Genomic DNA, 16904 nt, shown 5'->3' with positions numbered 1-16904 from the left:
TATGACCAGACTATGACTATTAAGTTATCTACTTCATGCTACCACAACCGACCCTAATTGAATCACATATATATATACTTCACCACCTCATTCATTTTATTATATCCATCTTCCTCTTAACTTCACCACCTCATTCATTTTATTATATCCATCTTCCTCTTTACTAAGAATAGAAGACATATTTTAAAAGCCATTGAAGAACATTCACTCTTATAGCAAGATCAATATAAGGCAAACAAGTATCTTCTAAACAATCTTTTGAAACCCATCAGGCTATATAATTCATGTATATTCTATAAATGATGCATGCTATGTTTAAAGAATGATTGCATTGCATATCTATGTTTTTAATGATGAACAAAGATAAAACCATGTTTTCCAAAGAAGGATCTGTTATCCAAATTATGATATGTTTTCCATAGTATGATCTTTCTAAAGTATGATCTGTTTTCCAAAGTATAAGCTGTTTTCCAAAATCTAAATGTTTTTTATGGAATACTGATGATGGAATTAATAGACATGGGAGAAAGGCTAACCAATATGAGCTTTGGTAGTCTGATTCTAAAAAACTGGCATAATTCTATGGGACTTGACTTTTGAGAATGAGCTCCCATAATATCTACCCACAATACTGGTCTAAATAGGTCGTGGACTTTAGGGATAGACTCAGAAAAGTGCCCTCCAAATACTGGCTCGCAAGGATTCCTCACCTTGAGGATCAGCTTTCAAAGTCAAGGGTCAAAATATTGGCTCAAGATATTACTGTACTGTCACTGTGATAAACTATTTCATAAACCAACACTAGGATTCAAAAAAACTTTTAACTGTCTTTTAAAATATCTTTTCATGCTTAAGTAAATCATTACAACATTGTTTTTAATCCTTAAAAATCCGCCATTAAAGCTCAAAGATTTTGATTTTTCAACTTACAATTTACTTATATCAAATCTCATTACTTATTGCAAATTCAAGGATACAAAATGTATCATCTTCCACATTTAACCTTAATCAATGTGATTAGTGCCATTATTTATTGCAGTAGGTATGATTCTACATTCTTAGGATTGCCACAATGGTAAGTTAAGTATAATTGTCAAATTATCTGATAGACAAAGATAGTAACAAATAGATTGTAAAAGAAACAATTAAGTTGCTATTCATTCTTTGGTTCTACAAGAGACAACTAAAAATTATTTGATTAATGATTCAAAAACCACCCAAGATGAAATAATTTATTAAATGTAACAATACTACTTATTAATTTATAAGCATGCATTTACCCATGAATGGGTATAGCCATATTAGTAATAAAGAGTGAATTTGAATAAAGATTGGCTTAGGTTTTCAGTTTCACTACTCATTCTAGATAGGTTTTATCTGTTACTAACATGAACAAATAATTTAGGACATTAGAAAATATTGTAAATAAATTTATATATGACCTTTTTTTGGATTTATGCTCAAAGTAGTAACATACAATTAAAATTATATGTATACATAAGAATCAATCCCACCTCAATTTCACTTCATGCCAAATAAGTCTTACATTTTGAAACCAAACTCTTGTTGTTCAGCAGCACAATGTAGCGATGAAACTCAATTATCTATAGCTAACATCATCACAATTATCAACACATCTGACACAAAATGACTACACACTATAAAGTTTATCACAATTATCAACACGTCTGATACAGAATGACTACACACCACAAATTTTATCACGCTTATTAATACATCTGACAAGAAATGAATACACACTATAAAGTTTATCACAATTATCAACACATCTGATATAAAAAAACTATACATTATTGTACGTGTTCATTTTCGTTACCTTCCATTTTCTGGCGCGTATGCCCCTTTTTTAATTAATTGACATACGCTACCTTTTTTTCCGATTTGAATTGGCCCGTACAGGTTTTAAATCGATACACTCGCAAATGTATCGATCTAATTGACTTTAGAGTCACCACTTTAGTTTACTTCCCAAAGAAACTAAAGAAAAGAAAAATCAGAGATTCGTTTTAAGAGTCCGGTGTTTGGTTACGTATTAGGAAAGGGCCTACGGCGCTATGTCCTATACGCCTGTCTTTACAGACAGTCTCTACTCCTAAGTAATTGGCCATATGATGTTTGAAGGATTATTACGTTTTCGTTCTGAGTTCAGAACTCTTTTTCTTGTGTGAGAAAATCTTAATCATTTTGCAAGGGGTTAGTCCTATTCATGGGGTATTTGACAAGGATAAGGCATTGAAAAGCATTGAAACACTGAAAAGCATCGAAGAGCATATAGTAAAATTCTCATAAAACAAAAACAAGAGTCACAATTCCCGAGAGAAGGTATACAAGTGCGAATGACAATGACGAAGATTCAGATTGAAGATTGGAAGTCTTATTCTCTTTGGACAAAGGAGAGAAGAGAATGAACTAACTCAAGGTCCCAAGTGTTTCCTCTTTTAAAATTTTCAGAGTTAAGTAAAACTCCGAACACAACACATTAAAATGAGTCATTTTCAAAAATAATTCCCAAAATTCCCAAAAATTTCATATGATAGTCAAAAATATTATTAGAAGCTCACAAGAATCGAGTTTGGAATTTTTGGAGTTATAGAATCCCCGATATGACACTACAAAGATAGACATTTTTCCAAATGGGCCCTAAAAATCCCGGGAAAATTTATTTTTGAAGAAAATAACATTTTTGAATTTTTGGGAAAATTTGAGAAAATTTGAAAGTGGTTTGGATGTTCGAATCCTCATTTTAAGGTCGTTTATGAAATCTGGGAAACAAACAGGACCTTAGGTTTATTTTATTTTTGGTTTTTTTTAAAGTTTAAATTAAAATAAGAGAAAAAGAAAGTTTAGGGGTCCAATTAAAACATCAGGAAGAGATCAGGGACTACTTTAATTTCGAATTAATAAATTAATTCGAAATTAAAGTTCTCAGGCTTATTTAAAAATAAAAGAGGCCAAAGGGCCTCTTTGCAACTTCGACAGAAGTTGGAGGAAACCAAACATAACAAAAATAAAAGAAGAACCCGCTGGACCTCCGTTCTCCTCCGGCCAGGCGATTTCCGGCGAGACCTACGCCTGCGACCAATCCTCGCTCGAAGACGACATCGCGACGGTCCGTCCTACTCGTCGAATCTCCGCCTCCTTCCCGCTGCAGCTTGCCATAAGGATCCAACTAAAACTCATCCTCGCGAAGAAGAAGATCAACTGCTCTTCAAAGCAGCGAATCAATCGAACATCGTCTAGTCTTCGTATGATTTCCAGGTCGAGACAGATCTTGCCATGACCATCCATTGAATCACCAGAAACTCGTATGCACACCAGGATCACTTCCTGACGTCCAAAGCAATAGCCCCAACTGAAGAACAGTTAAAACAACAGATTGTTGTTCTTCCTTTTGGACGAGAATGACTCCCGAAATTTCAGCAAGGAGAAAACACAATTTTCAAACACGAGACTCTACAATCTTAATCTAAATCCCATCCTATTCCTAATCTAATGTCTAGCAGCCAGAATTTAACGAATAACCAAATCAAATCCGCTCACAGCACAACAACAATGAAACAACAGAAAACTTAACAAAACAAACCTGCAATCAGATTCTGAAGTATAAATGGCATCGGTGTACAGAACCGATGCCTCAATCTACATTGGATTAGTGAGTACCTGAATCAGAAAAATCGTAATGAAATGAGAGAGGAATGTGAATTAGTCGGAAGTTGAAGGAATTTCAGCCAACTATTTCTATTGTTCTTCTTCCAGTTCTGCTGCAACTATCTTTCTTTGTTTCTTCTCCGATTGAATCCTTCTTTGTACTCCCTTCAATGTAATTAAACCTAGCTATTAGCTTTCCAGAACGCCCATGAAGAATCTCTCTGATGTGTTTCGTCGTCTAACTGCAATTTTCCTGACTGTCTTCCCCCAGCATCAACAGAACAGAGTCCATCTTCAAGAACGGGATTCGTCTACTTCAGCTCTCAAATGGAACCGCTCTCTGGATATTGTAACTTCTCTTTTCTCTCTCCCCCAAAACCGGATTGAAACCTCTCTTCTCCACTCTAAAACTGCTCTGAGAACTCTCTCCCAAAACTGCTGAAAACCGCCCCCTTTAACCAATCTCTTTTTTCTTCTTTTCAGCTGAAAAAAACCGCCCTCTTAACTTCAGGGCTTAAATTGGAAATACGCCACAAAATATATATATATATATATATATATATATATATATATATATATATATTTCTTCTGCTTTTTTTTATTCCCGTTTTTCTTACCCTTTATTTGCACCATCATCCCAAATAAATCTCCCTGGCCTCGTTTTTGCTCAGAAAATTGTGAAAATTTAATGATAAATTCTTAACATCACGAACGTGAATCTCCTTTTTGAATGAACCCAAACGGACCTTCCTATCCAAAGTTATGATATTTTAAAGTCACCTCTCCATTTCAATCTTTTTAATCCCGCGGTTTTCCCTTTCATAACTTTAATAGCCCATAACTTTGTGCACAGAGCTTTCCCCACAATGAGGTTGGTACCATTGGAAATGAAAGACTCTTGCCTACATCCCCATGTTCTCCTTTGCTCACGAAATGGTCCTTGTTGGTCAGGATATTAGTCTCACAGAAACGTTCTAGTTCACGCATCACCTTCGCTTCAGGCAACTTGGAATGAGCTTTATGTAGAACTGGGAGAACTATTTGGTATCGTGGGAAATATAATTCAAAGGGCTTTCCAAAGGTAGCTTATACACTGAAGATGGATCATTGGTTAAAAAGATACGAGTTTTGGAAGTGCATCATAGTTTCAACTGGCTCCCAGGATTTGAATCGGTAGTACTGATTCCCTTGTACAGATCGAATGAGGGCCTTAACCTTCGAATCACGGTTCGGGAATGGTGCCACTGGAAAGATATGAGAGTTATCTTTCAAACCCAACTTGAATTATTCAAAACCATCAATCACAGATCAAGTTACGAATTTTAAGTGAAAGGGTATTCTGTTTAAACCTTTCAGGAACACCTTCCACTCATGATCGGATTTCGTCTAGATATAGGGCACCAATGGGAGATTGAGCTACGCCATATGAAAGAGGACTAATTTCTCTTTTCAAAGCATCAAAGATCATTGAAATTAATCTAGTATTGAAGCCGAGATAAATTCATGAAGTCTAGGGTTCCAATGGAAGCTCCATGGGGACTTCAAACTTAAGGATTCTTGATTTTCTTTTCCAATAATCCCCTTTTCAAATAACCGACTTATCAAATAATCCGATTTTCCCACTTTAGGAGACTAGTCTACTCTATCCCACTTCTTCTTGACACGTGCTTGATCCCTCTTTGACCCGGGTTGACTCGTCGGTTGGCTGGTTGACTCCGGTTGACCGGTTCTCTTGTTTTCCCTCTTTTCGAGCAATTTCTGCACAAATTTGCAAATAGAAATATTACACTATAAATTCAAGATTTTTCAAAACGTACAACCTGAACGTGCCACGGGTTGGGTAAATAGAGTTGTTATGATATTCGACTTTTGGATCGTTATCTTTTAAGCTTTTCTAGGTCGGTTTTCCACGAGGTGTTTCTATTTTTATTTTCCCGGTTCAATAAACAAACATGAGTATTATTTCAGGCCGAGTTTTTTTATTAGGTATCTAGGGTGTAAAAATGTGGTGTCTACAGAATGCCCCTCTTGGACAGAGTTTGGAGAAAAAAAAACTCTTGTTTTCATAAAACGTGTGTCCAAGCCTGAACAAATAGGCGTCGCATTTTTTACCCGGGCTGAATGAATGAAAAAGAAAAGAAAGATACAACCTGACAATGTTCCTCATTAATTTTTTCTCGTTTAGCCCATTCACATGTGAAGAAACCAGAGGTATGAGCCATGCAACAATCCTCGTGGCGTACCTATAAGAGAGAATGAGACATTAAAACAAGTTCCGTATCAAAGTTTACATAGGAATTTTGAGAAGAAAGCGTCTTGTCATGCTCAGATTCAACAATAGATTGGCATGAGCCATCTTTTTCACAGTCGATCTCGTGTGAATTCTCTTCATGTGAAAGTTCACAAGTAAAAACCTGCAAAACAAGGGAAACACAATGATAAAGCCCATAGGCTGTCAGTTTAAGAATCAGTTAACAAGTCTCTGTCGTATGTCATCATCAAGGAATACGATTCAACGTAATCTCCTAGGTTCACCGATCGACAAAATAGTCGTTCGTTGAGACCTTCTAGAACCATATACCCCTCCGGGGGTACTCTTCAACAAAGTAACACAACCCTTTGTCTTCAAAGGATTGGAATTATCGAGTCCTAGATAGTCTCGATGAAGAAGACAACATGCCAAAATCCGTGGAGGATCCTTGTGGCTTCAAACATCCATAAGAATTTTTTTTTGTTTTTTATTTTTATTTTAATTTTGTTTTTTTATTTGTTTTTTTTTGGTTTTTTTGTTTTTGCTCGCGTGAACACCTAAATGATGACATTCACGACGATTGGGGATAGAGAAAACAATTGCCTCCCCAACTGCGAGAGCAGATTGGATCAGGGGTTTTCTCCAATGAATAGAAGCGATGAAAACAATCGCCACCCCGGCTGCGAGAGCAGACCAGAGCATGGCTTTTCTTTGTTGAACGACAATGAAGAAAACAATCGCCTTCCCGACTGCGAGAGAAGATCGGATTAGGAGTTTTCTCCAATGAATGGTTATGAAGAAGTATCGCCCCTCCAACTGCAAAAGCAGATCGGAGTTTGGGTCTTCTCCAATTAATGGTAGCGAAGAAAACAATCTCCTCCCCGACTGCGAGAGAAGGTCGGAGCAGGGGTTTTCTCCGTTGAACGACAATGAAGAAAACAATTGCCTCCCCGACTGCGAGAGCAGATCGAAGTAGGGGTGAATGGCTATGAAGAAGTCAATCGCCCCTCCGACTGCAAGAGCAGATCAGAGTTTGGGTCTTCTCCAATTAATGGTAGTGATGAAAACAATCTCCCCCCGACTACGAGATCAGATCGGAGCAGGGGTTTTCTCCGTTGAACGACAATGAAGAAAACAATCGCCTCCCCGACTGCGAGAGCAGATCGGAGCAGGGGTTTTCTCCAATGAATGGATATGAAGAAGTCAATCGCCCCTCCGACTACAAGAGAAGATCGGAGTTCGGGTCTTCTCCAATTAATGGTAGCGAAGAAAACAATTTCCTCCCCGACTGCGAGAGCAACTCGGAGCAGGGGTTTTCTTCTTTGAACGACAATGAAGAAAACAATCGCCTCCCCAACTGCGAGGGAATATCGGAGCAGGGGTTTTCTCCAATGAATGACTATGAAGAAGTCAATCGACCCTCCGACCGCAAGAGAAGATCGGAGTTTGGGTCTTCTCCAATTAATAGTAGCGAAGAAAACAATCTCCTCCCCGACTGCGAGAGCAGATCGGAGCAGGGGTTTTCTTCGTTGAATGGCAATGAAGAAAACAATCGCCTCCCCGACTGCGAGGGCAAATTGGAGCAGGGGTTTTCTCCAATGAATGACTATGAAGAAGTCAATCGCCCTCCAACTGCAAGAGTAGATCAGAGTTTGGGTCTTCTCCAATTAATGGTAGCGAAGAAAACAATTTCCTCCACGACTGCGAGAGCAGATCGGAGCATGGGTTTTCTCCGTTGAACGGAAATAAAGAAAACAATCGCCTCCTCGACTGCGAGAGCAGATCGGAGCAGGGGTTTTTTCCAATGAATGGCTATGAAGAAGTCAATCACCCCTCCAACTGCAAGAGCAGATCGGAGTTTGGGTCTTCTCCAATTAATGGTAGCGAAGAAAACAATCTCCTCCCCGACTGCGAGAGCAGATCGGAGCAGGGGTTTTCTCCGTTGAACGATAATGAAGAAAACAATCGCCTCCCCGACTGCGAGAGCAGATTGGAGCAGAGGTTTTCTCCAATGAATGGCTATGAAGAAGTCAATCGCCCCTCCAAATGCAAGAGCAGATCGGAGTTTGGGTCTTCTCCAATTATTGATAGAGTCTTAGGGACAACAATGCGTAAACACCCAAAAGATGGAGTTCGCGGACAATGGTAAAGAGAGCAATGTCTCATGACCGTAAGAACAATCGAAGTGGGAGTTTCTCGAGTAAAGGAATTAGAACATCCAAATTGCGGAGACTAGGTTCTAAACCATGGATTACAAAAGAAACACATAAAACAGAGGACTAGTATTAGCATGGAACTTTGAAAATGGCTCCAGCAAAGACTAGAGTATTCTGATCACATTATGTGAAAGATAAGGACACAATCAGCACGAGGCTTGAAGATATGAATGCATGTTTTTTTTTTTAAATGTCCCTAGTGAAGACTAGGGCATTTAACCTCTGTGATGCAAATACAATGAAGCAACTTGCACAGGGCTTTGAAAATGTGAATGCATGTTTTTTTTTGTTTTTTTTTTAAATGCCCTTAGTGAAGACTAGGGCATTTTATCTCTATGATGCAAATATAATGAAGCAGCTTGCACGTGGCTTTGAAAATGTGAATGCATGTTTTTTTTGTTTTTTTTAAATGTCCCTAGTGAAGACTAGGGCATTTTACCTCTGTGATGCAAATACAATGAAGCAGCTTGCACAGGGCTTTGAAAATGTGAATGCATGTTTTCTTTTGTGTTTTTTTTCGTTTTTTTTTATAAAAATGCCTTAGTGAAGACTAGGGCATTTTACCTCTGTGATGCAAATATAATGAAGCAGCTTGCACAGGGCTTTGAAAATGTGAATGCTTGTTTTTTGTTTTTTTTTAAACAAAATTCCCCTAGTGAAGATTAGGTCCTTTTATTAAAATGATGGACAAGCAGTGAAAAAAGACTTCGATCTCTATGTCGCATGGTTAGCTCTGGACCGAAACATTTTCAGCGAATAAGACTTGCGGAAGGTTCTAGACTGTCTCATCCAAGACGAAATCCGAATTCTTTCTTTTCCTCCCAATGCAGAAAGATCTGACTGTTAAAACCCCGCATTTTGCTCAAACGATTTGTTGTGAAATGGTCATCAAGTGACCGAATTTTGGGCTCGGGGTAGGGCTTTGGTATTCATTTTTTAGAACCACCTTGAGCCGAGTGTTTCAGAGTTTCATCTGCTTCCCTCACAACACATTGTTTTTAGTATCATCGATATATCTGACCGAATCGATACGCTTAGCGAGATCGCTCAGCGGTGATTTCAAAGTCTTAACCTTTTGATGAATACTTTGCTCATTGATTTTTTTTTAGTATCATCGGTATATTTGACTGAATTGATACGCCTAGTAAGATTGCCCAGCGGTGATTTCAAAGTCTCAACCTTCTGATGAATACTTTGCTCATTGATTTTTTTTTAGCATCATCGGTATATCTGACCGAATCAATACGACTAGCAAGATCGCTCAGCGGTGATTTCAAGGTCTCAATCTTTTGATGAATACTTTGTTCCTTGATTTCTTTCTTTTGAGCATGTCTCTTTTCGCAAAGCCAGACAATTCTCCTAATCCACTAAGCTTTCAGGTTAGGTTCGGGTTTTGCTATGTCTCAAAGGGTTTGAAAACAAAGATTTTTCAACAATTGCAAGGTATTTTTGAAGGCAGTTGACAGACAAGACTTTCCTACGTGAGTCTTTTAGAAAGACTTCGAAATCGCTTTTCGAAACAGTCCTCAGTTAAGAATTGGTCTTAACGCTTACTCATTTCATAATGTCCTTGTTGGTTCATGACAACAGAGATCGATGTCTTCTTCACACTAAGGATAAAAATGTTTTGAATGATTTTGACCGAACCTATTTGACAGGTTGCCTACCTATCCCCTGAGGATGGGGAATCAGGTCCAAAGGTAGTTCAATGGTTCTTCCTTCAATCCTGAGTGCAATGGATTGAAAGGAAAATGAAAGAAATTCTCTCAGCGTGCTTGCTAACAGGTCCTCAACAATTTTTTTAGAAACATGACCTTTAACAATCACGTTGAATTTTTTTTTTGTTTTTTTTAAATGCATTTGCATAAATGCCCCTAGTATAGAAACTAGGGGTTCGAAGACAATATCATGAAATGCATGCTTGCATGCAAATGTAGAGAAAAAAGATGTTGAACTCATGATATGCATTTTCCGAAAATGCCCTTTGTAGAAAGCAAATTGGCTTAGGTATTCACCTCATTTGGAACATCTTTGAAAATTATGGAACACGTGAAATGAGAACACCCCCTTGATTTTTTTTTTGAAACAAATTAAACCCATGTCGTTGATTTCTTTATCTAAGGCATAATATTTCTTGAGCGTGTCAAGATTAAAGGGGGATGAACACTCATCACCATCGAGAGTGGCGAGGCGAACAGCTCCACCTGAAAAGATCTGCTTGATGATGAAAGGTCCCTCCCATGGCGGTTGGAATTTTCTTCTAGGGTCCTGCAGCTCTCGGGTCTTTCTAAGAACAAGGTCTCCTACAACAAGATGCCTAGGCTTGACCTTCTTGTTGAACGCCCTTGCCATGTGTTGTTGATAAGCTTGTGTCTTGCATAGGGCATCTAGCCTCCGATCCTCCATGAGTGATAGTTGATCGTATCTGGACTTCAACCAATCTTCTTCGATGACGTGGCTCTCCAAAAGAACCCTGAGAGTAGGCAACTCCAACTCAATGGGTTGAACTGCCTCCATGCCATATCCCAACGAATAAGGAGTTTCGCCTGTAGAAGTCCGAGCAGTGGTTCGATAACCCCACATAGCATAGGGAAGCTTCTCATGCCAATCCCTATATGTTTGTGTGGTTTTCTTCAAGATTGAGATCACATTCTTGTTAGCAGCATCGATTGCCCCGTTGGTTTGCGGTCGATATGGTGAAGACTTATGATGCTCGATTTTGAATTCTCTTAAAAGTTCGAGCACATTACCTTGAAATTGTCGTCCATTATCAGAAATCATCGAATGGGGAACCCCGTATCCACTAATGATATTATTGCGAATGAACTTTGCCACGTGGGAGGATTTGAGGATTTTGAATGAAGAAGCCTCAACCCACTTGGTAAAATAATCGATAGCGACCAATATGAATTCATGGTCATTGGACGCATGGGGGTAGATTTTCCCAATGATATCAATTCCCCATGTAGAAAATGGCCATGGAGAAGTAATGTTATAGAGGAGAGAAGCGGGAGTATGCTTTAGATTAGCATAAATCTGACACTGGTGACACTTCTTGACGAACGCAATGCAATCCTATTCCAAATTCTGCCAAAAGTAGCCTAGCCGAAGAACTTTCTTAGCAAGACCCATGCCATTCATGTGGGAACCGCAATTCTCAGCATGCACTTCTTCCATGATGGTGGTAGATTCCGTCTGATCTACACAAAGAATGTTTTGTCCATCAAAAGATCGTCGATAGAGATATCCTGCCACAACCACATAGCTAGTAGCAAACTGACGGAGAGCGCGACGCTCTTTCTTCTGAAAGTGGGCAGGATATTCTCCATTTTCGATATATGACTGAATTGGCTCAAACCAAGGCTTACTTGAGATATTAGTTGTTAGGATTTAGGTAGCCGCTGGAGGACCGGGGGTTGGACCGGTTAGCGGTTCTCACTCGAAAGGTGGTGGTTAATCCGGTTAGAGATTAACACCCGGGTTTCAATACTACACAACCTGTCACAAACCCTTGAACTAGGTTTAAGCGCGGAAGAGGTTTGCTTTCAGGTTGAAGCGGCACACTTGTTTGATAGGCAGAATCGGTATTGTATAATGAAGGTTTGAGATTTTATGGGTCGGCTTCGGTAATCTAGAAACTTGGCTTGGATAAGGTTAAGTCGGTTATCGCGGTACGGATCGGTTAGGTAATGAAACCGGCAGACAGTAAATAACAAGACAGATTTTATGGATGTTCGGAGATAAAGCTCCTACGTCATCCCTTCCTCTCGAAACCGCGAGAAGGATATTCACTAAGGAATACAAGTACAATCCGATCAAGACTTATTTCCTGCTCGATAATACTCTTACAATTTACACCGAAATTGTAAAACACACTTTAACTTTAGCACTTAGGCTTTCTTAGAATAACACAATCTTATCACTTGTAGAGTAAATGCTCTTAGTGTTTCTCACTTGTCTCACTGTGTCACTTATCCCACTGTGTGTCCCGCATTTACTCTTCTTCAACTGCCCCTTTTATAGGTGAAATATGCCAACGGTCATATTTCACTGCTTTGAATCTGATTGGCTGAGCATAGGTGCAGTGATTCAGTGTTTCAGAGATTCAGACCTGCGGTCGTTTCCTCAGACCTGATGGTCAACCTCAGACTTGGCAGTCTGTTCTTCCGGTGGGTAAGACAAACCTGCCGGGTTTGTCTTTTACTTGATGTAGGCACTGTCTGTTGGACAGTTGTCTGTACTTGGAAGATCTTCTTTCTGACTTATCCCGAAGTGGAAAGATCTGGTAGTATTGTCTTCTGCAGCCTACAGTTTTCCTCAGACTTGTATGGATATGGAAGTGTTCAGTCTGTTTCTTTGGTATCATTCTCAACAGATACCCGAATTGTCTTCTTGTACTGGTCGGCCACTTGACTTAACCTGATCGCTTCCGGTATGGGTGATATAACCGGACTTCTTCCGGTTATTCCTTTGCCTTGTGGTTGATCGGATGTCTGATGATTCCGGTTTTAAGCTTTGGCCGATCCTTTCTTTGTGCGGTCAAGTTCCAGGTATTCTTGGTCGGTTTAGTAGCTTGACCGACTAGTTTTCTTTAGCCGGTTCTTTTGTTTATCCGGTCCGGTTCCTTGTTCCTGCATGGAAAGTTTATTTAACTTAGGTTTATTTGAACCGGTCTAATTTTATCTAACATTAGTGTTAGCAACCACTAGTTTCTCATAAATGCGATTGCACCTCTGTTGGATTTTGAGTGGCTTGATCTTGATTCCTTCGGGAATCTGAGTCATTGCCGCGAGAGTTTTAAGGGCGTCATCGAAACGATTCTGACTCCTTGGATCATGGATGAAAACAATGCTTTCGAACTTGGCGATTAAACGCATAAGGAAAGAATGATAAGGTTTAAGATTGTCGTCTTTGACCTGACAATCTCCGTTGGCTTGTGAGATTACAAGATTCGAGTCTCCAATAACCTCAAATCTGTTAATCCTCTTCTCGCTGGCTAACTTGATCCCAGCAATGCATGCTTCGTACTCAGCTTCGTTGTTGGTGACACTATAACTCAACTTAACAGAAGTAGGATTATACGTGCCAGCAGGATCGATCAAAAGGATACCAATGTCATAACCTTGTTTTCCCAACGCGCCATCAAACATCAACTTCCACGCTTCGGATTGAACATTCATAATCTCATCATCTGGGAAGACCATCTCTTCATCATCGTCATCAATGGTGATTGGTTGATCATCTAGGAAATCAGCCACTATACTCCTCTTGATTGACTTTTGCATGGTATATGTGATGCCATATTTTGAAATCATCATCATCCATTTAGCAAGACGCGGCGAAAGAAGAGTTCTTTGAAACAAGAAACGAATGGGATCGAGTCTTGACACTAGCTTGATTGGGTGGGCTTGCATGTAGTGGCGCAACCTTTTCATTACCCAGGCTAGTGCCCAACAGACTTTTTCCACGGAAGAATAGTTCAACTCATAACCGGTCATCCTTTTGCTGAGGTAGTAGACGGCTACCTCTTCCTTGTTCTCGTTATCTTGGGCCAACATGCTCCCCGTGGATGACTCGGTGACGGTGAGACAAAGAATCAAAAGGAACTCATGGCCTCGGAGACATGAGGATAGGAGGAGATTGCAAATAAGCTTTCACCTTATCAAAGGCATGTTGACAAACGTCACTCCAGGCAAACTTTTGATCCTTCTTCAGAAGCTTGAAGAGAGGATCGCAAGTGGAAGTGAGTTTACTAATGAAACGACTAATGTACTGGATTTTCCCGAGAAATCCTCGAACCTCTCGCTCGTTCCTGGGTGTTGGCATGGCCGTGATGGCTGCAATTATTCTAGGGTCGACTTCTATTCCTCTCTGAGTAATTAGAAATCCCAGCATCTTACCGGTAGTGACACCGAAGGTGCATTTCTTTGGATTTAAACGAAGTTGGCATTTCCGAATCCTTTGAAGGAACTTCTCTAGGTTTACAATGTGTCCCGCTCGATTCCTGGATTTGACAATCATATCATCGACGTAGACTTCGACTTCCTTGTGGATCATGTCGTGGAGAATAGTGGTGGCCGCCCTTTGATACGTGGCTCCAGCGTTCTTCAGCCCGAAAGGCATTACACGGTAGTAGAAGGTGCCAACTTCAGTGATAAAAGTAGTCTTTTCTTTGTCCTCAGGCGCCATCAAAACTCGATTATAGCTTGAGAAACCATCCATGAATGATAGGAGCTCATGACCAGCCGCGTGATCAACCAACACGTCAATGTGTGGGAGTGGGAAATTATCTTTGGGGCTAGCTTTGTTGAGATCACGGTAATCCACGCACACACGGACTTTTCCATCTTTCTTAGCCACGGGGACCACATTGGCGACCCATTTTGGATATTCGACAACATCCAGAAAGCCGACTTTCAATTGTTTTTGCACCTTTTCCTTAACCTTGTCGACCATGTTGGGTTTCATACGCTGGAGCTTCTGCTTGACAGGCTTGGCATCCGGGTACAGCGGAATACGATGTTGGATAATTTCGGGGTCAATACCCGACATGTCTTTCTAGGACCATGCAAAGACGTCTTTGTTAAGCTTCAACAACTCAACTAGATGATGACGCTCGTTTTCATCTAGGCTTTGGCCTATCAAGACAATTTGTGGGTCCTCTCCCGAATTCAAATTAATTTCAATAGTTTCTTCCGCAGAAGAGACTTGATTTTCGTTTTCTAAAAATTGTTTCATTTCAAACGGAAAATCGTTATCAACAAACATATCATTTGAATTCAAAGTAGCATCATGCATTGCATTAGAATGGACATTAGAATCCTCAACAACAACATCTGACTTGGAAATGAAAGGAGAAGGAGAATCAACTAGAGTTTTAACATGATTAGGAAGTGATGTAGAAAGAGAATATGAAGCAGCAGAAAAAGTCTCTTGTTTAGTGAACTTCTCAGATATAACTTCCTCAACTATGGTTTTCTCAGTGTCAAAGACACGCGCCTAGGTGGACCTTGAAATCGACTTGGATGCGGGTGCAACCCCCTCATTATCGCTCGAATCATCCGAGTCAGAAAAGATTAGTTTGTCGGGGTTGACCTCCATCGAGCAAGGCCCTATTGTACCCTTTGATCGCTCTTGACTTTGCGTGGACATCTCTGGCTCTCGGAAGAGCTCCCTGAGTCCTCCCATGTAGTCGAGCTCTTCTTACTATCAGAATTGATGTCGATGGTCTCCTCTACTATTGGTTGATGAAGCGAACTAGACAATGGCATTAGTATGCTTTGCAGGAATTAGGACAGATGTAGCGGTCTCCCACATGTACTGATAACCGAAGTAGAGCTCCTAAGAGGAGGGACTCTTATTGTTGGGAGAGACGTACCTTCACAAAGACGTGTGGACCACGCCGAATTGGTGAAATAAACGGACGATGTCGTAGATGGTGATCGCTTCCAACTCTAGAATCATGATAAACGGGAGATCACCCATCTAGAACCTCACGACATCGAAGTGATACTACAAGATGATGAAAATGATATGATGGTCGTCTGAGATACTGTGACCATCATGGTCTTAGAAAGTCTTGCCCACTACATGGGGCGAATATAGGGTAAAGATAGAGTGGGGAGTCGAACGAAGATTGCATATCCACCACTCAAACAATAGTACAAGGGGAGACCGGCTAGACTCTGAGTGTGGGTTACCGCGGAATGGACGACCCCAACAAGGAAAAGTGACAAGAGCATCCCCTTAGAGGGACGCAACAAGAAATAGGCTACCAATATAAGCATGTCCTACCTACAATGGACTGTGCAACGTAAGTGCGTGTACACCCGGAGAAATTAAGAAGTAGGTGTCTCGTCACGTAGTCGAGTGGGGGATTAACAACAAGTCCTCAGATGTGGGCCGAAGAATGGCTTGGAAGTCTTCCATAGCAGGGCATATGTGCACCCCACCAGTGATGAATGCCCGAGATGTTGTTCTCCAACACCCTTGCATGTGCGCCATTAGCCGCTCGTCTATCATGGTGCTCATCAAATATAGAATCTCATTCACACCAAAGGGTGCAAATGTGAGAGTGTTGCCTTCGAACAACTTTCTAAAACTCCTCAGTCTTTCTTCTGATATGTCCATGACGCTCTTGGAAACACAAGTTTATTAGACTCTCACGTTTTAACACCTCTTTTCTCTTTTCGTTTTAAGGTTAGCCCTATAAGTGCCTACGTTTCCACTAAAATGCTCAACATTCATCTTTTAATCATCGTGGTTGGCTTACAGTGTGGAGGACACTATAATCAAGAAGAAGTAAGATGAGAGAGAATAATGTATCTCAGTGTTTCAAGCGATACATTTTTGGGGCAAGCAGCCTGCCGGCGTAATTGGTATCCTTAAGATACCCTTTTGACTACGCGTCTTCGAATTATCGTTTGAGCAATTTGAGCCCATTCATGTACAAAAAGTGTTTATGACAACACTTCTATTTTCACACCCCTTCAATTAAAAGCGTTGAGCTTTATCGGGTTTTACCCCATGCAATTTGAACAAACAAACAATCAAGCAAATGTGAATACAAAATTCACATTGTTCACGGGTTCTCACCCTCAAGCAAAATGTTGTGAAGTTATAAACGTAACATCCTTCGGAAATTTTGTGGTAGTTTGTCCAACTACATGTTTTGAGCTAAACATCTTAGGTAATCCCCAGCAGAGTCGCCAGTTTTCTGTACGCGTTCATTTTCGTTCCCTTCCATTTTCTGGCGCGTATGCCTCTTT

At 40.2% G+C, this 16904-nt stretch overlaps 1 protein-coding gene across 1 annotated transcript; it reads right to left on the bottom strand.

The window, feature by feature from the left end:
- Positions 1-3087: 3087 nt before the first annotated feature.
- Positions 3088-13694, bottom strand: LOC124935113. The gene is made up of 8 exons (XM_047475571.1): positions 12825-13694; positions 11251-11478; positions 10311-11154; positions 6524-6669; positions 5961-6083; positions 5820-5912; positions 3605-3660; positions 3088-3373 (listed from the first exon to the last, which is right to left on the bottom strand). The coding sequence occupies exons 1-8, from the start codon at positions 13692-13694 to the stop codon at positions 3088-3090; spliced, it is 2646 nt and encodes an 881-aa protein (XP_047331527.1).
- Positions 13695-16904: the final 3210 nt, after the last annotated feature.

The sequence above is a fragment of the Impatiens glandulifera genome, chromosome 4, assembly GCF_907164915.1.
Source record: "Impatiens glandulifera chromosome 4, dImpGla2.1, whole genome shotgun sequence".
Classification (NCBI taxonomy): Eukaryota; Viridiplantae; Streptophyta; class Magnoliopsida; order Ericales; family Balsaminaceae; genus Impatiens; species Impatiens glandulifera.
Note: the sequence above shows the minus strand (reverse complement) of the source record. Positions and strands in the feature narration are given on the sequence as shown.

What these genes read in the sequence shown, in the direction of transcription:
- LOC124935113 (XM_047475571.1), bottom strand. Translation starts at nt 13,694, where the DNA reads ATGTTGGCCCAAGATAACGAGAACAAGGAAGAGGTAGCCGTCTACTAC. An exon ending in TTAATGAGGAACATTGTCAG is followed by an intron (nt 3,661 to 5,819) that starts GTTGTATCTTTC and finishes AATCCAATGTAG; the next exon opens with ATTGAGGCATCGGTTCTGTA. An exon ending in ACTTCAGAATCTGATTGCAG is followed by an intron (nt 3,374 to 3,604) that starts GTTTGTTTTGTT and finishes ACTGTTCTTCAG; the next exon opens with TTGGGGCTATTGCTTTGGAC.